Here is a 23,631-nt window from a genome sequence, read left to right as displayed (position 1 = left end):
AGCACAAGTCTTCGGCTGGGCAGCCTGGGGCCTCTCCCTGGGGCTCTAACTCACTCCTCTCTCAGGCCAGAGGCTGTGAGAAACAACCCCCCAGAATGGACAGTGAGGAGTAACTTGATTCTTACTGGGAAGGATGGAGGTTAGACATTTGTAAGGACTTTCAGCAGAGAAAGAGGGGAGAGGTGTGGGAAGAATACAGTGGACATCTCTCCTGTGTGGGCTGTTAGAGTCCTCGTATGTCCTGCTTGTCAGCCTGGCTCAGCCAGAGGAGACACGGGTCAGGGAACGCTCTTTGGGAAGCAGGGCGATGGAGCTGCTCTGGGAATGCCAAGTCTCGCCAGTATATCATTTGGAAGCCATCTCCTGGAAAAAGGGACTTGACTGGCTGGGCATGAAAGGTGGAGTCTCGCTCAGTATCAGCTTAATATAAACTCTGGGAAAACTGAAAACGATTTGATATCGCCCGAGATTAGCATGGCCAGGCCTGCCTTTCCGCTGTGAGAACACGTTGCCATCCGGCCAGAAAGCCCACTCTGCAATTTGAAGGTTCAGGGTATTCTGAGGGCGCTGGCAGAGCTCTGGGCTCTGGGAGTGGAGGTGGGAAGGAGGAGGATGCACCCCACTACTTGGAGACCGTCCTAATCTGCATTCTGAGCCAGGAGCCGGCCAGGCGGGCCCTGGGGAGACTGAGCCCCGACCTCCCCTGCCAAGTCCTGGCCGGCAGACTCAGCTTCCCCTGCGTCCTGCCAGTGCCCTGCCCCTCTGCGCCCTCTGCCCGTGACCACACTGGAGTGGCACCGCTACTCTGGGAGGACACAGGCTGCACATCCTGTCCTCCTCTCCACGCTGACTGGGGTGCTCACCTTCCCTGCGAGGCCCAGGCCCAGCGAGTGGCCTCCAGCTGGGTCACTGGAGCCCAGAGCGAGGCTGTGCAGGCCAAGGGCTTCAAAGCTCCTACTGTGGCCACCCCGGCAGCCCCACCCCGACGCCCCTCAGATCTCCATCTCTGACCTGAGTAGTTACTTGTCAAAACTCTGTTAGAGGCTGGACAAGATGGGGAAACATCTAGTACATGGCTATTACAGCCATGTCCTCAGCCCTGGGGACCTCGCCACGGTGCCCAGTTTGGGGGCCTTCTGTGGACGGGAGGCCATGTGGTGTGGGGGAAGAGCACTGTACCAGGAGCCACCGTAGCAGTGTGGCTCAGGACAGGTTACCTTCCCTCAGCATCGGGGTGTGCTCATTATCCCCATCCCTAGCCCCACATGTGCACTCTAGAAAGCCTGTAATCTAAAATGTTAAATGAAAGTTGCGTATACATTAGTGAGGGGTGGGGCCCACGTTTCCAGGGGAACCTGTGAGCGCACTGCTGGAGAGCCAGAACCTCTGAGACAGACAGACAGGCGGGGGGACACAGAGTACCTCCTCACCTCCCAGCTGGGTGGGGACTGGGCCAAAGGGCAGGGGCAGCAGGGGACAAGGAGAGCCGGCAGACAGAGAAGCTAGGGGTGTGTGTGTGTGTGTGTGTGTGTGTGTGTGTGCCTGTGTAAGTGGTATTTGTCCATAGAGTGCAGCACTTGGGTCTTGGCTGTGGCATCAGAGGACACAGCTTTCTGTTTCTGAGGTGGTTCAGCCTCCAGGGACCAGACTAGGCCTTCAACCAGAGTGAGGCCCAAGCTGGGATGTGGACTGGGAGGAACTAGCCAGGATTTCGGAGGCAGAAGGCAGTATGTGGCAGGGCGGGTAAGAAGCTTGCAAGGAGGCCTGTCTGCCATCCACTTCTGTCTGTGGCCCTGGACCCCTGAAGGTCGTCCTGACCCCCTTGCTGCATCCGAGCAGGTTGTTCCTAAGCCATCCTCCGGCTGTCAGGAGTGCCTCTACGTCTACCTCAGAAAGGCCTCCCTGAGAGATGAGACCTTCGCTCTTACTGACATGCAGGATTTATTTTGGAAACTCTTCTTTGTTTCCCCACCCTACCCCAGTCCCATATAATCATCCTATTCCTACTTAAATAGAACTTTAGTTTACAGGGAAGCATTCTTGTGACAATCTATGTTGTTCTGACTGGAATGGGTGACAAAAGGTGCCAGTGGGAAATTTGGGTAGGACAGGGAAGGGAGATAGATGCTGTGCTGATGAGGTATTTGACTAAACTCGGCATTTACTCGGTGATTTTTATGGGCCAGGCACTGTCTTAAAGGACTTCCCTATAATAATTTCCTAAATTGTTACTGATTTTTACAATAGCACTCTAAGATAGATACTATGATTATTATCCTTGTTTTACAGATGGGGAAATAGGCCGAGGAGGTTAAGTAACTTGCTTTGGACCACAAGTTAGGAGGCCGGTGTGAGCCAGGTGTGCGCCGGGGGTGCGCCGGGGGTGCGCTGGGGCGGGACTAGAAGGGAGGGGCTGGTTCTGGCGTCAGGCCCCGTAGTCTGAGCGGCCGCACAGCGCAGTGCAGTGCCCCTACCTCAGTGCTTGAGTACAGGGGCCCTCCAGCCCATCAGCCCTTTACCATGAATGAGTCCAACATTTTTCTGGCCGTTTTCTGAGAGGCCACGTTTTTCCTCCCTATTTTGCAGCTGGTAAATAACACACCAGGGAAGAGAAATGATTTGCCCAAATCCACTCAGTCCACGATGGACTCGCGGGACCGGTACTCAGGCGTCCCACGTCCCACTTCCCAGGCTTTTCCTCTCTTTACGCTTTTTTCTCTAACTTTCTTCCATTTTCTTTCCTGCCTCCCTCCCTCCTCTCCTTCCATTTTATGACTTTCCATTTTTTCTGTAAGCATATGCAGCGTCTCGGTGCTGCGGTTAAACTGGCCTGACCTCTCTGGGGCGGGCGTCCTCCCCGCGTTCCCGGGCGCAGGCGCGGCGCCGCCGCAGGAGGAGCTGTCCTATCAGCACCACGGCCGCCGCCCCGCGCGGCCCGCCCACCCGCCGCTTCTGCGGGCGCCGCCGGGGCGGAAGGGTGGCCGGGAGCCCGGGCCGGGAACCTGCAGCCCCGCCAGACCTCCAGACCTGGGAGGCACGGCCGAATATAGTGCCCGCCTGCTTTCCCCTGGTCCCGCCAGGGCCCCGCAGGCCTCAGGAAGCTGGCACTTAAGCTCTCACCCCCTTCAGGACTAGCGTTAAAATATTTACAGGCCAGAAATACTTCTTGGCCCACGGGTTTGTAGAAAGGAGCCTGCCTTGTCCATTTGTCCTGATGGGGCTTAGGGCCAGAATGATTCAAGACCGGAGGGCCGGGAGGCTGGGGCTGGAAGGGAGGCCATGGGGAGGCCTGGATTCGGGCTGCAGGGTGAGCGGCAGAGCAGGGTGGGTGTAGGCACAGACTGGAGCTAGACTGACTGGGTGTAGTCTTGGCTCTGCCATTGCTAGCTGTGTGATCATGAGCAAGTTCCTTAGCCTGTCTGTGTTTTGGCGTCCTTGCCTGTGAAGTGGGAGTGATAATCGCACCAACTCACAGGGCAATTGCAAGTGAATATGGTAACACACTCAGAACAGTGCTTGGCATGCAGTCAGCAAACGCCACTAAAAAGTGTTAGGTTTGAAAGTCAGATAAAGCACCAGGGTAAGGATTTGAGAACAGACAGCTGGGGTGTAGACTTGAAAGGGAAGAGTAGGCAAGGTGGGAGTGCGCGTTGGGTGGGGCTGAACACGGTGTTCAGGGGCTGGGACTGTGCCATCTTGCCCTGGGAGCCACCAGCCTCTTGACTCACCTACCATCCACCAGACTGTCCTACTTGGCATCTGAATTTGTCTTCTTCTCTTCTGGGAAGAAGGGCAGCTGTCCTCCTTAACATAATCTCTGCCATTTTTTGAGCACCTACTATGTGCCAGGTGTCTTACCTTTATTCTCTCCTTTAATTTTTTTATATATATTTATTGATCAAATGGTTGTTAACAACAATAAAATTCTGTATAGGGGACTCAATGCACAATCATTAATCAACCCCAAGCCTAATTCTCAACAGTCTCCAATCTTCTGAAGCATAACGAACAAGTTCTTACATGGTGAACAAGTTCTTACATGGTGAACAGTGCAAGGGCAGTCATCACAGAAACTTTCGGTTTTGATCACGCATCATGAACTATAAACAATCAAGTCAGATATGAATATTCGTTTGATTTTTATACTTGATTTATATGTGAATCCCACATTTCTCCCTTATTTTTTTTAAATAAAATGCTGAAGTGGTAGGTAGATGCAAGATAAAGGTCAAAAACATGATTTAGTGTTGTAAGAGGGCAAATGTAAATGATCAGGTGTGTGCCTGTAGACTATGTGCTAATCCGAGCTAGACAAGGGCAACAAAACATCCACGGATGCACAAGATTTCTCTCAAAACAGGGGGGATGAGGTTCTAAGCCTCCCCTCTGTTGGTCCCCAATTTCTCACCTGATGGCCCCCCTGCGACTGTTCTCTCCTTTAATTTTTACAAAACTCTCTGACTGCTTATTGCAGATGAGGACTTTGGGCTCAGAAAAGTCAAACTTATATAAAGCCATGTAACAAGAAGTAGCAGAGTTAGGATTTGAACCCAGGTCTTCCTGACCCAAAAGCCTTTCCTCTTTCCTTTACACATATTCTGCACTGTCTCCTTTCTTGCCCCTCCCATTGATGGGCAGTTGGGTGTTGTGTACAGCATCGACAGTGTTTTTCCCGTTGATGTTAACAGTTTCCTGATCTAAGCCCAGAAGGTACCCTGATCCTCCTTTGCTCTGCTGGAAACTAGGAGAATGAACCAGCTCAGCCTCCATCCGGGGCAGCTGGGATGGAGGGATACCTCAAAAAGAAGGTCGTTTGTACTTGTGATCTTAATAACAGCAGCACTCCTGAGTCCTTACTCCATACGAGGTGCTTTTAAGCATTTTGCATTTATTAGCTAATTTACTCTTCAAAGCAACCCTAAGAAGTAGGTCCTAGTCAAGCCTTATTTTACAGATGAGGAAACTCAGAGGTCATGGAATTCGCCTGAGATCACACATCAGCCAATGGCAGGGCCAAGCTCTGGACTCAGGCCCTCCCGCCCCAGAATTTATTCTCCAGCCACCACACTACAGAGTCTCTTTGAAGAGAAGGATGCGTGTTGGAGCACTGATAGACCTGTGGGCCCAGGGAAGTTCAGTCATCAAAACCACTGCTTCCCAGGCTTCGAACCACCCACCACCCCAACCCTGCTGCTGCCTCTTCTGAGAAGCCTTCCCAGATCTGCTTCATTCACTGACTGCGACAGGCGAACATACAACAGCACTCTGTCTGCCTCTTGGCACAATGCGCACGCGCTCGTGACGAGGGTGCCTGGGCTTCTTCTGACCAGATTGTTGGCTCCTTGAGAGCGGAACCTGGGGCCCAGCCAAGGTGTATGCTTGCTGGACAAGGGGATCCTGTCGGGAGTCCCTCTGTGAGCCTCATGAGCTTTGTAATGGGGAGCACTCACTCTCTAATGCTGAGGACAGGGATCCCCAGGATGAGGGGACCGAGGAACACTTGAGGCCCTCTTCTTGAATCTGTTTACTGAAGTCAAGTGGAATTTCAGATCAGGGCACTTAGAAGGAAGAAGAGCAAGGAGAGAGCATGTTTAGGAGGCGACCTGGTGGGGTCCCCGTCACATGCATGCTCACACATGTTCACATAGGAGAGAAGTGGGCTCCTTGCTTCCACTGCCAGCTCACCCCCAGCCTTCTGCCCGAGGGCCTCCCCAGACACTGCAGAGGTCACAGAGGGTGCTTGGTACTAATGGCCAGACCCTGTCCAAAAGGGGCATAGATTGTCCCGCTTCTCTGGGACAGTTCTGTCTAACACTGCGCACCGGGACATGGGGGCCACTACAGCTAATTCTGTTCGCTCCAGGAGGCCGAGCATTTCCCAGGTATACCTGATTCAGAAGGCTCAGGAGAGGCAATGGGAAGCGGGGAGGCAGAAGGGATTTCCTCTCACTTCAAAGGAGGAGAAACAGCCCAGAGAAGGTGTGGGAGTTGACCAAATCATTTGGTCCATTACGAATGCAGCTCGGGTGCCATGGCTGGCAGGCAGCTGTCTGGGCCCCAGGAGAGATCTGGGCAGGGGCTCACCCTTGGGCTTTGGCGGCACCACTGAGTGGGTCTCAGCTAAGAGCCCACTCCCCATGCATGTTCCCTCCCCCCTTCTGCAGGCCCCCATCTGCCAGAGACTTGTAACCCCATGGTCTTCCTCCTCAGTGCCCCCACCTACCCCAGGTGTGCCACCTGCCACCAACTGGACATATTAAGCCTGTGATCAGGTTGGATTTGGCACACTGTCTCCCTCCCAACCCCCACTCATGCTGCCTACAGTCCCATGGGGGCAGTGTCCTAGGGCCACCTTGGCCCCTGGAACCTCCAAACAAATGCAAACGGGTATGGGGGGACAGGGAAACTGGCTACATCTGAGGAGTGCTGAGAAAAGAAGAGAGGAGGCCTCCTCCAGAGCTCCCGACTGATCTTCTCTTCAGTGTCCACCCTGTAAACTGGGTTGGTGTCCCTCCCCACCAGTTTCGGGAAGGCCCAGCATGGTCAGTCACAGCAGATACAGTGTTGGTCATGGAGGCTGGGGCACGCTTTCTGGGGCTGGACATGTGTTTGGTCGCCTGGCCTACGGGCTCCCTCCTTGGGCCTCAGAGTCCTGCCCGTCTGCCTTTGAATCACACAGCTCTGCCACTCCCAGCTGTGCATGACTTTGAGCAGCTCACTTAATCTCAGCCTTGTTTTCCTGACCTGGGAAATAGGGATGATAATACCTACTTAGAAGGTTATTTGTAAGGATTTGAAACAATGTCTGAGTGAAAGAGAGAGACGGTCGCTCTGTGTAGGGCAGAGGGCAGGTGCCGGGTGTCTTCTGAGATCTGAGGACACTGGGCACCTGCAAGTTCTCTGAAGGCCAACTGGGAAAGCCCCTATGTGCCCGCCTGTCCTGCCAGGCTGAAGTGGCTTACTTAGGAGGGAGCCCGCCTCCATTACCCCAGAGGTGCTCTGACTCTGCCAGGCCCCCACCTGGACAGGCGTTGTCACATCTGTGCACAGGCTGCCCCTCCTCTAGGTGAGGCTGTCACTGGGGCAGGAGAACAGCAGGGCCCCGACTGCCGTGAAGAGGGAGGGGCGGGGCTCCTGTGACCTCAGCAGTGCTTTTAAATCTTCCCATCAAGCTTTTGCAAAAATGATGATCGAGTAAAAGCAGCAGCTGCGTCTGCTCCATTGGTAAGTGAGGTGAAAGCAGCCTCCTGGCCTTCGGGCTCCCCTGGCTAGAAATCTGGCTGGTCCTAGATGTAGGGGGGGGGGGGTCTGTGCCAAGGGGAGCTGGGAGTGCATGGAGGATCATGTGGGTAAGTTGGGGCTCCTGGGGGATCCCTGAGCAATGCAGGGGGAGTGGCTCCCAGGAGAGATGCAGGCAGAGCCAAGGTGCCATTCTGGGGTCTCTCACAGATGGAGCTCCCAGAGGGGGTGGTGTGGGGTGCCTAAACAGCTTCAGTCCCCACACAGGGATTTGGTGAGGACTGGGGCTAAGGGCAGAAGCTGCTCATGCCAGTGCCGTGGATTGAGGCTGGGAAAGCTGAGGCCTCAGGGTATGACTACAGTGCTCAATGTGGGCCCTTCTCGTGGGTGGGGCTGGTCAGCTCAGATGGTCAGGGCGTGGCCCAGCTCTGAGCTGGAGGCCAAGGTCAATAGCACAGGGACCACATGAGTCTTTGAGCAGGTCCATACTGTGCCTCTGGCCCTACCTTGGCATTGTCACAGATGCATGAACTGATCACTAGTAGAGTGCTAAGACAGGGGGATAACAAAGCAAATCTACTCTCACCTCTACTGGAGAAGACTTCTGACAGCAGGTCCTGAGGCCAGGCTAAAACATGGGGTGGTTTTCTTAGGGGCTTCTCATTTCTCCACATAACTGCAGCCTCTACATTTTATCCTGCCCTTATTTTGCAGACCAGGCATGGAGAAGTTAAGTAATTTATCCGAATGCACACAGCTGTAGTAGTATCTGCTTGACACCCTCTGAGATCCCTTTCTGAAAGCACTTACCAGGCCCTTTTGTGGGGATGCTTGGCATGCTGGGGCTGGGGACAGGGTAGGGTGCCCTAAGTGGGTGACTGAGGGCGGGCAGGGAGGGGCATCAGGTAGATGGGAAGGAGGTAGGAGTCAGGCATGCCTTGGACACAATCCTGAGATCTGAGCGGCAGCAGCCTCCAGAGGGGTGGAGGCCAGCTGGTTGTGGTTACCTGCACACACATGGCTTTGCAGTCCTACTCGGCTGGAGGATGTGGGGTTGCTTAGTTCATGGGTAATAGTATCACGTCACTAAAGTACCAATTAGAAGAAGGGCAGCAGTGAGGTGGGGGGGGGGCGTAGCATTTCTCCTTCTTGTGGACATTGTTCCATTTGTCAGTAGAGCAGCCCTTACACCCCGACTCACAGTTGTTTCAAGCTGAGGTTCTATAAACCCATCAGTGTTCAAGAGTCTCTGCTGACCAGTTACAGTGTGGCTTGTAACTGGTCCCAGACCACAGAGCCAAAAATCGTGGAAAGGTCAGCAACAGCCATAAACAGCCCCATGCTGTTGCTGGCAGCTCTCCCCCATGTGGAAGGGGGTCTCAGGTGGTCCAGCCATGCTTTGGGGGTGTGGATAAAGTGAAGGTTCCTGTGGCCAGGATTCTCACCTGGCCCTGACTGACTAGCTCACTACACGCGTGTGGGTAATAGGTCGTTATTGACTATATATAAAGAGCCCCACCCAGTGCTTTGGGTGACAGGGTAGCACGGCTGCAGGGCTGCAGGAGAGCAGAGCAGAGGCTGTAGTGGTGGCCGCGCCAAAGACAGAGTGAGACGGCTGTGGGGAGAGAGGGGCTCAGAGGCAGAGACCGGCTTGCTGCAGGCAGACTCGCTCTTAGTGGATGGGATTCTAGTGACTGACCTGCCACTGTGGAAATAAAGTTGGGTATAACCCTTTCACCCCAAGAACGTTGTAGTGTCATCTCTTTGGTCACATTGAATCCATAGTGAACTTGCCCTGGGCTGAAACCCATTGGCAACACAGGGGGTCTTCCTGTGTTCAGATGTCCTTTGTTTCCATCCTCACCCAGTGCCAGTTCACCCTTTGGGGGTCAGCTTGAACATTTTCCTCGTATAAAAACGTTTGGCCACATCTTTCATTGTTTCCTTCGGACCCATTTCTAGATCTGGCATGGTTCCCACAGCAGTGTAGGAGGGCCCTGTGGCCCTGGATGCGTACCAATTCTGGATATTGTAATTTCGCAAAAGACAGTAAATTTGATAGCAACATATGATAACAATTAATTTGCATCTCTTCAATTTTAATGAAACCTTTTGTTTTTGTTATGTTTTGGCCAATTGTATTGATTATTTTGTGAATTTCTTATTCAAGTCTTTTGCCCTTTTTTCTATGGGATGTTTGTTGGCTTCCTATATTGATTTGGTAGCGTTCCCTGTATTCCAAGGTATTAACTCCTGTCCCTCATGTATGATGCAGATATGTTTATAGTTTATTGGTGGCTTGAACTTGTTGAAAGGGCTTTTTTGTTCATAAGAGATTTTCATTGTTTTTGCTCTCAACTCCGTCAGTGTTTTCCTTGATGACATCTGACTGTGATGGGGTGCTTATAAAGGCCCTTCCCGCAACAACATTATGGAAAGACTTATGCATGTGTTCTGAAGATTCTCTTACAGTTTCATTTTCTACATTTAACTCTTTCATCTAGCTGGAATGGACGGCTTGCATCTTTGTCAAAATGCTTCAAATCCCTTTTGAGATGAAGGTGATTAATAGATAAATTAGTTCATTAATTAATGTGGCAGGAAGGAAGTGGTAGTGGAGAGGCTGAGAACACAGGAGAGAGATGGATACTTAATGGATCGAGGTCTGGAGGAGAAGGGATTGAGTGCTGGGGGCAGGGGTGCCTGGAGGGACCTGCCTTTACTAAAGGTAGATGTGGTATCTGAGACTGGGGAAGTGGCATGGCAGAGTCAGCTCTGCCAGGTCAGAAGGTAGGCAGGAAATGGCTAGAAAAGAAGACTCTAAGCCAGGTGCCCCAATCTCCAGTGACTGAGGGGGCGGGGACGGTGGGGAAGGGACCAGGAGAATTGGCATCGATGATCAGGACAAGCCAATGGTATAAACTGGGTGGCAGGGAGGTGCACAGGTTTGGGACTCCCAGGGATTGTGACTGTCCCACCTTTGGGCCCAGTGGGCTCTGGAAGGCTACACTGCACTGAAGAGGAATCCTGGGGGACAGCCAGGTGTCAGGTCAGGTGGCGAGGGGAAGGAACATGCGGAGAAAAGGCTGAGGGCACAAGGGAGTTGGTTTACCACGGGCAGGACCTTCTAGACTCTGGGTAAGTGAAAATCTGGAGGGGCCGCTGTGAGCAGGAGCGTCCGTCCCTGATCAATGGATGGGAACATAGCCAAGGAAAGTTAAACTGACCTGTTTGTACAGAGCATTACAATTCAGGAAGCCTTTTCACAGATATGTTACCTTCCAGAGCAGAGATAAAGGGCTGAGCCCGGAGCTCACGCGGAGGCAGGGTGTGAGCGCAGGGGTTCCGAGGCCGGCCCAGGTGCTGGTGCCGCCCCTGCCCTCATCTCTGTACACTCGGGCAGTTGCTTGGGGCAGTGCCTAACGAATTCTGCTCTCTCCTCTCCCTGCAGGATAGAAGCCTGCATCGCCGGCCTTGCTACCCGTGGGCAGGATGGCCCGTGTGAACTCTGCCAGCCGCCCCCACTATGCCTCCTCCATCCCTGTGCCCCGGGCTGCTTCCCAGACCAGGATTCACACACCGGGTGCCTCTCCCCAGCTGCGGCCGCGCCAGGCTGGCCTGGCTCTGAGTCCCCAGCGAGCAGCCTCCCCAGGACTGGGCAGGGCTGGAGGCCCTTGTAGAGGCCCCTCTCCGAAGGCCTCCCGGGGGAGAGGCTCAGCCAAGGCTTCTGGGGCAGTAAGAGAGTCTGTCGAGGGCGGGGAAGGCCTCTCCAGCTCCCCATGGAGCAGTCCCCGAGCAACCCCGAGAGCAGCCATCTCCAGCCGGGCTGGAACCAGAAGAGGTGGGGTGACCCTGGGCCCCCAGGGAAAGAAGAAGGTGGTCCAGGAGGGAGTTCCAGTCTGCCAGAGCCGGGGCAGGAGCCCACCCCGAATGAGCTCTCATGGAGAAACTCAAATCCCAGGGGCTCCTGAAGGTCAAAACCCTCCTAACTACTCAGGAAAAGATCAAAGAGCTACAAACTGCAACAGTTCTGGGGTCCCCAGGTCCTTGGAGCCTGATGCCTCAGCAGGCGCAGGGGCTTGCTCCCCGGTCAGCAGCCCTGTGCAGAGCACACGGCCCTCCCCCACCCTGGGGGCCATCAGCTTCTCCTCTGGACATCAGCAGAGCCAGCCGGTCACCGCCACGGTGGCCCCCTTCCAGTACAGGTGAGCTGCCTTCAGGCAGGGAGGGAAGGAGGGAGCAATGGAGCTGGAGCCCAGGGCAGGCCTGAAGAGGAGTGGGGCCCTGAGGCCACAGGGCCCCGGAGTGTAGGCGGGAGGCAGGCAGGGGACTGGGAGAGCTGAGATGGGGTTGGGGTATAGTAAGGGGACTCGGAGCCAGGCTCTGGCCTTTCTCAACTCGGGGGCCTTTACAACAAACAGGCTTATAAGGACGGCACCCCTAAAACGCCCATCTCTCCTCCTCACTGAGACCGTGTATTAGGGGAGGTGGATGCCTAAGCAGCTAGATACGTAGGTAGGTGGGTCCGTCTTACCCGACTTACTGGGGGCATCTGCTGTCACTGTGAGTCAGACTAACTGCCTTCAGCTCATGGCTAGTAAAGTTGTCACTGCTCGACCTTGGCTTCCGTGATACCTGGCGTCTGTCTGTCTGTCCTTGGCTCCCGTGATACCTTGTGTCTGTCTGTCTGTCACTCTCTCTCTCTCTCTCCACTTACCATGTTGCCTTATGCAAAGCTGTTTACACGTCTGGCATACCAAGGGTCACCAGTAATGCTTCTTAAGTGGTCCGATCAGGGTTGCCACCACTGATGGTGGCTGGGCCATTGTTCCTAACAACATGGTCACCAGTTTTCTTCAGACATGGCAAGTTGGGTGTATAGAACAACATTTCTATCAACTATGTTTTTTAAATAAAAATATAACTCTTTACTAAAAGGGCCATACTAAGTCCATTTTAATTACTAAACATTACACAGTTTAGAAATGCCTAAATGCAGATTAAGTACCTTTCTGACTAGCCTAACTCCCTGGGATTTTTTGCTATGCCAATGTGAGGAGAAACTCACATTTGGGGAGTAGAAAGCTTGTACATTGTTCCCTGGACACTGAGGGTGTCTGGGGCATCAGTGTGTCGGGGGCAGGGAGGGAACTGCTAGGAGCTTTCACGTTCACTAGACTCCCACAGTGTGACTTGATATCAGAAAAGTCTAAGCACTTTGCACCACAATAATAGATACCTGGGGTCCAGGACAAGGAAGGCAATAGTCCTACTGTAGACAGCGTGTGTTCAGGCCTCATTTAGAGAATTGCATTCAGTTATGAACACTACATTTTAAGAGGACACTGTTGCACAAAAACACATCTAGAGAAAGACTGATGGTAAGGAATTCAGGAAAGGTGATAGATCCAAGAAAGAAAGATTAAAGGAACTGAAGCAGTTTACTTTGGAAAGGAAGGCTTCGAGAGGGTCTGAGCACAAGTCTTCAAATATTCGAAGGGCCGTCATGTTGTAAGATGAATTAGGGTCACTTGATGCAGCCCCAAGGAACTTAGAGTCGTGGCTAGAGTGAGCTGAGAGATGTGAAGCTCGATAGAAAGAGCTTGCCGACCCCCAGTGAGGTTTGCCAGTCGCCTATGGGGGTGAGCTTCTGGTCGTTGTGGGAACTCTAGCAGACTCCCCAGCCAAAGACGTTCTTAACTGGGCGCTGCCTGCCTCTGCAGCGCCCCCTCTGCTGGCATGTAGCCTGCCCCGGGCACCCACCTTCCTTTCCAAACAGGCTGCTCCCTTCTGCCCTGGGTGACATTCCTGACCTACGAGCTGCTGAGAGAACTCAGGGAAGCAGAATGCAGGGCAGCCAGTCCTTTGAAGGACCTTTTTGTCAGTAAAATGCTTCCATGGTGGCTTTGACGTTCTTCTCCCATCTGATTTCCGGCACATTGAATTCAGTGTCTAGGGATTAAATTGTTTAAGAGTTAACATAACATAAGCTACCCGACAAGTCCCCTAGCATATTTATTTTATTTTATTTTATTTTTTTTTGAGAGGGCATCTCTCATATTTATTGATCAAATGGTTGTTAACAACAATAAAATTCTGCATAGGGGACTCAATGCACAATCATTAATCCACCCCAAGCCTAATTCTCAACAGTCTCCAATCTTCTGAAGCATAACGAACAAGTTCTTACATGGTGAACAAGTTCTTACATAGTGAGTAAGTTCTTACATGGTGAACAGTGCAAGGGCAGTCATCACAGAAACTTTCGGTTTTGATCACGCATCATGAGCTATAAACAATCAAGTCAGATATGATTATTCGTTTGATTTTTATACTTGATTTATATGTAAATCCCACATTTCTCCCTTATTATTATTATTTTTTAATAAAATGCTGAAGTGGTAGGTAGATGCAAGATAAAGGTAGAAAACATAATTTAGTCCCCCTAGCATATTTAGAATCTGACGTTTTCCAAAGAGGGCAAAACATTATCCTCTGAACATTTAAGTGCAACCTAACCAGAACCATGCTTCCTTCACTCAGCAAACATTGCTGCATGTTTGCATTTTCAACAGAAATGGAACTGTGTTGCACCACCCCAGTGGGGTGTTCTTCCCCGTTCCACCCCCTAGACCCTGCCCACTTCAGGGCCTGGGTTAGGGTTACAGGTAGGGTCATGGTTCGGGCAAGGGAAGATTAGGATCAAGGACACCGCAGGGCGCTGCGGGCAGATGGATGGGAGCCCAGCACACCCCGTAGGGCCTGGAGTTGCTGTGATGGGCACCTCTGCCAAGGGGCCAGGCTGGGCTACCCTTGCAAGTTTCGTAGCCAAGGAAGTGCCATCTGCTCCTAGAAGTCACAGACATCCTGTTTTCATGGAAATCTACTCCCCCGCCCGGCATCTTGGCCCTGTGCAGCTGATCACAGAAGTAGGCATTACCACGATCCCCGCCCCATCTCTAGCCTGGCCCTGCCTGACCCGCTTCTCCAGGGAACAAGTGGTCAGCCGCCTTTCCCCTGGCCTACCCTCCAGAGCCATCTCTGGCCAAGGGTCTGGGTGTAGGTGGTCCTTCCCAGTGAAGTCACCTCCTGCTCCCTGGACTGGAGACCCTGAACCGTATGTACCCCTCGGTCTGCTCTCTGGGTTCCTTGGTCTCACACCTGGTTCTGTCAGATCTTCTGCCTCCTTCCCTGCTGTTCTCCTGGGAAAGAGCCCCAGCACCTTCACCTCCACCGTCACTGCCTTTTCCAGTCGCCAAGCCTTTTCTTTCCCCAACAGTTCTGTCCTTCCATTTTCTGGCTGGCCTTCGGTCAGACTTCAGAGAAGAGGGTACGGTCAGTGGTGTGAGATGTAGGCCCCTGAGTTACTGCCCTCTGTCTCAGCCTCCAGCCCACCTCCAGCATAGACGGTACTGTCCATTCGGGGTGGGAAGTGAGGAGAGAGACAGGGAGGCCTTACCTTGTTCGGGGGGTGGAGAGCCAGAGAAGCACAGAGCCCGCCGAGGCCAGAGAGATGGAGGCTGCCTTCCTCCCTGTCCCTGGGATCGGAGTCCTGGCTCATGAGGGCCAGTACACCCTCACCCGCCCTGGTATCATGATCATGCCTATCATAAATATGACAGCAAACGATTCCTATGTCTAATACCGGCAGTAGCCTATCTGCTCTGAGTAGGATAGCGCTTAGCTCTTTACATATGTGTTGCTACTCAGTGAGACATTTATATGTTACATAGTATCTCCTTTCCCCTGTAGAATTCCTGTTACATTCTCACCGATATGTTGCATCCCATACTTGCGAAACCTAAACCTATACTCATTTCTTCTAAGAAACCAACTCCAGAATTTCTTTTGTCCCCTTGGTACTTGTGCGTCTGGACCGACATTCAATTGACAGTAGTACATGGTGAGTGCCCATCATATGGAGCACGCCCCAGGGCAAGCTGGGCCTCCTGCTTCCACTGAGTGTACCCCACCCTGCTGTGTCCAGCACCAGCCCAGGGGCCCGCAGACAAACACGAGCTCAACACTGCCTGCATGGCTGAGAGCTACGCAGGAGTGGCATGCCCCTCACACAGGCCTAGATTCCCGGACTAGTCTGGGCCTGGAGGTGATCTCGTCCACCCTGTGCTGGAGGTGAGACCCAGAGAGGAGAGATTTGCTTGGCAGTACACAGAGAGCTAGTAGCAGAGCCGAGCCCAGAGTTCCTCGGTGCTGTAAAGAGTAAAAACTGGAGAGAGAGGAAGGCAATCTCAGGAGCTCTGGAGGCTCCCCTCACAGGGTCCCCTGGCCCAGCCCCCAGCCCCAGGGCCAACCATCACCTTCCCCTCCTGCCTGCACAGTGCTCCCCGCCCCCCCTGCCAGGCTGCCAAAGGGTCCATTTAGCTGGAGACAGTGGGTGGACGGGTGGGCGGGCCAGCTCCAAGCGCCCAGAGTAATTGCCTATAATAAAAGCTCCCACAGCCTTTGTTCCTGGGAGCGATTGTACGTTGGGTTGTGCCCAGAGGTCTGTGTGCAGTGGGAGCTGGTGCCCAGCGACCTCACCCTTCCTGCTGTCACAGCCGGCCCGGCATGGACTTGTCCTCGCAGGCGTCCCTGTGACCCCGGCCGAGCCTGCTTCTCCTCCCTCCCTGACCTTGTTGCTGCCCGGACTGTGAGCCAGGCCAGGCGGCCTGTGTGCCCGCAGCTCTCCTGCAGAATCAGTGCCCTTAGCTTCAGACGAGCTCTTCCCTGTGTGTCCACATGGCTGTGATATGTGCACAGCCCGAGGGCAGGGATCCTGGCAGGACAGAGGACCCAAGCGTGGAGTTACTGTGGGTGCCTGGGGTTCCTGGGAATGGGTAGAACACCAAAGGGTGACTGGCATCAGGCATCCCAGTGTCCTCTGGGGCCCCCCCACCGCTTACCCTGGCCTAACTTGGCCTAGAAGGCCCACTGCCTGCCGGGGTGTATGTGTGCATATCCCTATGGGAGGGACCCTGCCCGAGAGGTGCAGGCCACCGTTAGAGAAGATCCGAGCCCCGGGGGGCTTCCTTAGTCCCATGGAGAGGCTGCAAGGCTGGGACACCCTCCGCCATGAGTGACCACCCCCTCTCTGTCCCACAGGCTGCAGACAGACCAGGAACCTGGCCCCCTCCCGCAGGGTGGCTCTGCCTTTGATGGCTACTCCAGCGCCCCTGGTGGGACTGAGACCGAGGGCTTCTCTTGCATGGGTAAGTGCTCTGGGTGGCAGAGTTCCTCCTTCCTAGAGGTGGCCTAGAACTTTCCTCACTGTCCACACGGGAGAAGTGACCTAGCCAAAGAGATCCCTCTCTTAAGAGTGAGACATCAACTTGAGTATTGCACTTAGAGTTTTTGCCATGTGTGGCTCAACCCAGGGTCGCCGCCTCAAATCCAGGAGCACTTCAAGGTCAGAATAGGAAGGTCGCCAGTGGGTGCCATGCTTATCCAGTGCCCAGTTGAAGGAGTCACTGAGGCCATGACACAAAAAATAACAGGCTGGGAGATTGCCAGCCAACCCAAGTTCTAAGGAAAGTCCAGATTAACCGTGAAGGTGCTGGGAGCAGGCAGGAAGTCCACAGCCATCAGGCTAACTGCCTGACCACTTTTAACAGCCCACTCCTGTGAATGTCACCTTCTCTGTGGCATCCTGTAGTCCCAACATATCACCTGATATGCATAGTACTAACAGAGTCTCAGGAACCAGGATGTGAGACTTGCCAAGAAGATCCCTGAAACCCGAATACAGTGACACTCCTTCAGGGCAGGGACACTGCCTGTCCCAGGGGCAGCCTCAGGCCCGCCTCCGGCCATAGCAGGCACTCAGTATGAACGAGCAGGTGTCTTGGAATGAATGAATGTGAGTGAATGAGTGAATGTCTTGTGTAATGCAAGTCAGGTCCCAAGTGGGTCAGACTCTGAACTCCTAGCAGGGTGTAGAGGTGTGTGTGTTATTAAAAAAAATACCTGCAGGATGGCTGCAATCCACAGCAGAGGTCCATGAGACTCCACGCTGCAGGGAACTGGCTGTGTCCTTTAGGTCCCAAAGGGAGGCTTGCCCCAGGAAGGGAATGAACTTGTTTTTTGCAAACCTGAGATTGCCCAGGGGGTTTATCTGAATAGCTTCATCCTGGTGCCTTGCTCCAGTGGGCTGAGCTGGGGCCGAGAGCACAGCCTGACCCTGATGTCATTGGACATCGGTGGTGTGCCACCCCTGGCTTCTTTGTCCCCTGCAGGGCAGGTGGTTGGGTGTCCCTCTTGGCTGGGAGCTGGACCCTTTTGAGCCCTCTGCTGGCCTGGTCTCCAGCAGTGGTCTCGGAGCCACTGTGACCCAGAAAACAGAGCAGCTGCACCAGTCTTCCATGGCAAGCCTTGCAGGGGACAGCTTTTGGGTGGAGACTTTGTAGCAAGCCATCCTCTCCCACAGTATGTATACACGCAGGGGAATCAGGGCATGGCAAGGGACGAAAGGAAACCAAATTTCTCTGGCACCGAACAGCCAGCAGAATTAGAATGTGGTGACCAGGAAACTATGTGGAGCTCTATTTTTGCATCTGCAGTTTTGTCAATGTAACGGCTTCCTTATGCGTATGCCCCATTGTCAGAGCCTGACGAGTGAGCTCCGCAGGCCCGGCCCTCGTTCATGGCAACTAGCCGATGAGCCCGTGAGAGGACTTTTACTTTATTATTTATTTTTTTGCCTTTTTTAAAATTAAGGTATCATTGATATACAATATTATGAAGGTTTCACATGAGCAACATTGTGATTAGAACATTCACCCATATTATTAAGTCCCCCCCACACCCCACTGCAGTCACTGTCCATCAGCGTAGTAAGATGCTATAGAGTCACTACTTGTCTTCTCTGTGCTGTACTGCCTCCCCCGGGAGCCCCCTATATTATGTTTGCTAATCATAATGCCCCTCAATCCCCTGCTCCCTTCCTCCCCACCCACCCTCCCCATCCCTCCTCTTTGGTAACTGCTAGTCCCTTCTTGGAGTCTCTGAGTCTGCTGCTGTTTTGTTCCTTCAGTTTTGCTTCATTGTTATACTCCACAAATGAGGGAAATCATTTGGTACTTGTCTTTCTCCACCTGGCTTATTTCACTGAGCATAATACCCTCCAGCTCCATCCATGTTGTTGCAAATGGTAGGATTTGTTTTCTTCTTATGGCTGAATAACATTCCACTGTTTATATGCACCACAGCTTCTTTATCCATTCATCTACTGATGGACACTTAGGTTGCTTCCATTTCTTGACTATTGTAAATAGTGCTGCGATAAACATAGGGGTGCATGTGGAGGACTTTTACTTTAACGTCTGCTGCAGTCTGGCATTAAGAATCCCCTGGGCTGGGAGACCACCCTCACCAGCTGGTTCTGAAAGTGTCTGATGGATAAGAGGTTGGGTTACTGTGTGGGGCAGAGTAACCTTCATCCAGGCCAGTGAACCTTTAGAGGTGGGCTTTACAGAGAAAAGCTAGAAACACCTGCTACTTGCAAGGTTCCCCAGGAAGGGGAGCCAGGTTCAGTGGCTGCCTCTGCTCCGGGACTAGCTAGTTGTCATGGCGATCCATCTTGGCCGAGGATACACTCTTGACAGGTTGGATGGGGGAGAGATTTGGGATCTGCCTGTGCTTTGTAGGGGAGTCTGCCCTCTGAATCTGAAGAGACCAGAGGAAAGGCAGAGAAGAGGCAATGGAAGGCTTCCCTTTTCTACCCTTTTATAATTCATTCATTATTCCTTTCATTTAAATCAACAGACTATCACTAAGTGATTGTCTTGGGCCAAACACTGTGTGGATGTGAGGTGAAGAATGAGTAAGACTTTGACCCACTTTCAAGGAGTTTGCTGTTTAGGATTTCACTCTGGTGAGCCCTTCCTGAGAATCTGTTGGTCCCGAAGGCCCACCCAGCTCCTTGTAGGAGCCGGCAAGGCCGCCCAGTCCGTCCTGCCCCCGCGCACAAAGCCCTGCCCCACGAGGAGGGCGTGAGCTCAGCCCCCTGACTTTGTGGCAGGAGACTTGGGCACCTTGGAAAGTACGGTTTCATGTATCGGTATCAGCACAGTTACTTCACAGTTATTGATCCTGGTACTTCCTTGTCGGTCTATAGGTGACAAGGGGTGGGTCGGCTTGATCTCATGACCCAGACACCCTCCCTTCTTGCCTGGGAATGCACCTTTCCCCGTTTCTGAGCCTGTGCTTGCTGGTCAGTGTTTGGTGCAATGGTGGCCCGAGGGAGGAAGGAGGCCGTGCTCAGTGGCTGCGGGGCTCATTTAGCCTCTGGGGGCCTGTTTCTTGCTCTGCCAGCTGAGAGGGAGCAACCAGCCTTTCCGTGCTCTCTTCCCACTACGGTCCTGCCTGGCATCCAGGCGCCTAGTGGGGAGGGCGGTCCTTGGCGGGAGCAGTAAGGACCGAAGACCGTCCTCAGCGCTGCAGCACCTTCTTACTTTGCCCGGGAAGAGAGTCCAGGTGAGGCTGAGCACTGTTGGAAGAGTAGGAAGAGAACATCCTGGGATGACTCGCCACCAAGCAGGGGCGCTGGGGCCGGCCCTCGCGTGTCCAGAAGGCTGTGCACAATCAGCTGCTCCCCGGGCCCCGCCCTGCGGCGTGCGTGGAAGCCCTGACCCTCCCTCTGCTCACCTGGCTGTGCTGGTGAGAGCCCCGTGCAGCTCCCGTCTGCTGACACTCCCCGTGGCTGCTGTCAGCACAAAGCAGGGCAGAGGCCACCATCAGATCTCAATCTGGAAAGCCGAGGGAAGCCAGGGCTGATGTTTCTATGTGCCCACATGTGTTGAGGCCACGTGCAAGAGGACTGGGGAAGGTTGCCCCGAGGTTGACACAGATTGCTTAATTACTTCCACTTTGTGGCATGTTTGAATGTGAGCTCAGTGGAGACATAATGAAAGGATCCACTCTCGTCATGGCATGTGTCACTGGGGAACCAGCCAGAGCCTCCTCCCTGCCTGCCTCTGCACGAGGTCGGTACTCACAGAGCGGGAGGGGCAGCATGGGGCCTGGCGTCTCACTGGGGCTGTTTGCTCTTCTCCTTGTTGAACTGGCTCCATCTTTAAGCCACTGTTGGCTTCTCACATCTTGTGGATTTGGGAGTGTGGACAGAGTCCCCCTCTGAGAGAACTTGCGGACCTGGCATGCCCTCAGCCAGGGCAGCAGGGGGCCCTTAGGTGGTTCCAGCACAGGGTATAAGTGCACCATGCTGTTCTGGGAACTTCACGCCAGAGCCAAATATCCCAGGGCTAAGGATGACTTGGGATCAAAGAACATTGGAAGTCAAAGCTCAGTGAACTTTACGTGTCATCCAAATATGGTCTCATTTTTCAATGGGGAGGGATGAGGCTCAGAGTCAGGGAATAATGACTTGCTCAAGATTTCACGCCTAGTTAGCAAGTGAACTGAAACCAGGACCACTGCCTGCTGACTCCCCAAACACTAAAATGACCAACGGCAATGACGACCACCATTCACTTAACATTTACTATGTGCAGGGCACCATGCTAGTTGCTTTGCATAAAGTCCTTTCTAAGTACCTCCCACTCTTTGTAGGTGGTACAGTTGTTCTGTGTTTTAGATGAGGAATCTCCAGCTCACAGAGCTTATAGAAAATCACTTGTCTGAGGACATACAGATGGGGTCTACACCAGGGTTTAAATCCGGCCTTGTCAAACAGTCATCGTCTTTTTGCGTCACTCCCCTGCCTTCCCATCGGCTGCCAGGACTCGCTGTGTTAATTGCACACTGTTCAAGCTCAACTCAGTCTCCACCACCCTCCACCGAGTGGTGGGGAAGGAAATGGGGTCAGTGAGCCACAGTCCCTGCTGACATCCCCCTCAACTCTAGCAAGCCCTAGGCCGTCACTGGCTTCTCTGTCATCCCAAAACTCTGTCATTTCACTCGGGACTCACGCTGCTGTGTTCCCTACCCTCTGGGGATGTGCAGGCTGAACCGAGCCTGATGTTCCAGCCGTCCATGGAGAGAAGACGTGCAGACACTTGACTAGAGAACACTGACCAGGTTTAGCGGCAGAAGTTGTCAGCTACGTTCTCGGGGTTGAGGCGGGTCAGTGCCGCTGTGGGGCAGAGGATGCCTGAGTGTGTGGGTTGGTCTCTGGGCACCTGTTTGGATGAGAAGAGTGACCACTGTCTGGGACCAAGTAGACTTCCAGGAGACGGGATGGAAGGTAACACCGAGCAGCTGCAACTGACCCTTGCAGTGGCTTCCTCTGAACCAGGCAGAGCCCGGAGCACCGTCAGTCCTTCCCACAGCTCCGTGAGAGTCAGAACCTGGCTTCCCAGCTTTGCCACTTGCTGTGCGACCTGCGGTGGGTTATTTCACTCTCTCTGCCTACTAACTGGGGTTTTGTGAGGATTAAATACCAGTGTAAGTGATTAGAAGAGTGTCTGGCTCATAGTAACCGCTTGATGTATGTTCAGTATTACTGTTATTGGGGAAGTGCATTATTAAGGCACCCAGTTTACAGATGAGGAAAAGGTAAGTGACAGGCCCCAGGTGGTCAGGCAGCTGGCCTTCAGGGATCTGCTCTTGGCCACACGTGCGGGGGTCTCATTGGAGGGGAAAGTGTCCCACGTCCTGGGTGCCCCAGGGAGGCTGGGTGTGGCAGTGGGATGACCAGTTGGCTCTGGGAGGGGCCCTGAAGGAAGAGGCCAGAGACATGAGGCCACCAAAGCTTCCCTGCTAGAGGGATTGGAAGTAGAAACTGGAGGGATCTGGATTCTATTTCTTTGGAGGACGAAAGGGGGAGGGTAGAGACTGAGTGGCTTCTCCTCACGACAGCTTTTGGCAGGAATGGGATTTAACTCCAATAGCAGATTTGACCCAGGGGGAGCCGTTATAGTGGAGCGTCCTGTATAACAGAGGCTGGGCGGCCTGACGCCCCCTCCGCTGCTGCCACCCCAGCAGGCGTTTGGGTGGTTCTGCATGGTATTTGCAACCATGAGTGCTTGAAAAAGAGTACATCGGTTGGCAAGACCCAGCTGCCCTGCTTCCTGCCTCACCCAGGAAAACCAGGGCCTCTGCTCCAGAGGGAATTCATATCCATTCATCAGGTTTTTATTAAGCACTCACTATATGCCAGGCACTCCTCGAGGTGCTGAGGATCCACGAACAAAGCAGACAAGACCCCTGCCATCCAGGAGCTCACGCAGCAGTCTGGAGCGGTGCAGGAGGCAGCCTGTGCAGCTGTCAGTGGTCTGCGTGGTGGCCCTGGAGACATCCCAGCTCTGGACTGTGTCTCCTGTCCCACTGAGCAATGGCGGAGCTCTAGCCTCCTGCGTCCCTGGAGAATGCCAGCACCGGCCGTCTGGGCGCCCGCTTCCCCTGATCCTGCGTCCCCGGAGAATGCCAGCACCGGCCGTCTGGGCGCCCACTTCCCCTGAGTCTTCAGTGCTGGGAGACGAGTGGGAGAGAAGGGTGGTAAACTGTCCCCTGTGGTTTCCTTAGCGAATCACCCTGTGGCTGTTCGCTTCCTCAGCTGCCTCCTGCCAGGCTTCTAGAGAGTCAGCTCTCCAACCTGAGATGAGCTGCTTTGGTTCTTCCAGGACACCCAGGACCTTGTTGAGGTCTCTGGGTGCCCGTGGGCCCCAGGGAGGCCCCGAGGATAAGGACACTCACGGGGAGGAGGTTGGCCTGGTTACTAGGAATCTCTCCGGACCGGACCACCCCATACAGCTTCAGGGTGGTTATCCAGGGAGCTGTGGGGCAGCTAGAAAGTTCAGCTGCAACTGTTTGCTAAACTTTCACCCCCATCCCTCCATGATCAGTGGAGAGAAACTTCCATGACTGATCCAGAGAAACTTCACTTCAAGTGTCCTAAAGATGGCCTCACAGGTCCTTGCCCCTTAGGCAACGGTCGGTGAATCCTCTTCATCGTTTCTGAAACAGGCTTTCCCTGGGAGGGCGCAGGGCAGGTGGAGAGCCTGCAAGGGGCTTCGCTGCAAGGAGCAGAGCCCAGGCCAGTCAGTCACGGCTTTAGTCCCTCCTTGCACCGCTGCATGGGCAGAAGCTGGAACAATGTCCCCCCCCACGCCTGCCCCAGACCCCCATGATAAGAGGATTAGGGGCCCCCGCTGAGACACTTCCCCCTCCACAATAAGGCTGCCCAGCAGGCCTGCGCTGAAGGAGCTTCTGGGAGAGGCCACTGAAGAGGGTGAGAGGACCGAGGCTCAGTCACCAGGAACATAAGTGCCGAGAACTGCCCCTCATAATAGCCAGCCAGCCAGTCCTGTGAGCGGTGGAGGGAATCGCACACCTGCCTTCCCGTGTGTGGCTCCCGGGTGGGGGGAGTCCAGGCTTCAGAAGGAGCTGAAGATAATGAAAGGGTCAGGACAGCGGGAGGGTCAGTGAGCGTGGGCCCGG

General features: G+C 53.8%; 1 protein-coding gene across 6 annotated transcripts in view; it reads left to right on the top strand.

The window, feature by feature from the left end:
- Positions 1-23,631, top strand: part of NAV1 (neuron navigator 1) — a 237,757-nt gene that overhangs the window by 61,785 nt on the left and 152,341 nt on the right. For all 6 annotated transcript variants that reach the window (XR_012122954.1, XM_037015169.2, XM_037015166.2 and 3 more), the window contains exons 2-3: positions 10,691-11,444; positions 16,342-16,448. Coding sequence is in view for 5 of the 6 variants with exons in the window: in XM_037015169.2 (XP_036871064.2) it covers positions 10,732-11,444; positions 16,342-16,448 (820 nt within the window). In the remaining variant the exon portion in view is untranslated. The remainder of the gene's footprint in view (positions 1-10,690; positions 11,445-16,341; positions 16,449-23,631) is intronic.

The sequence above is a fragment of the Manis javanica genome, chromosome 11 (genome assembly GCF_040802235.1).
Source record: "Manis javanica isolate MJ-LG chromosome 11, MJ_LKY, whole genome shotgun sequence".
In the NCBI taxonomy this organism is placed as follows: domain Eukaryota; kingdom Metazoa; phylum Chordata; class Mammalia; order Pholidota; family Manidae; genus Manis; species Manis javanica.
Note: the sequence above shows the minus strand (reverse complement) of the source record. Positions and strands in the feature narration are given on the sequence as shown.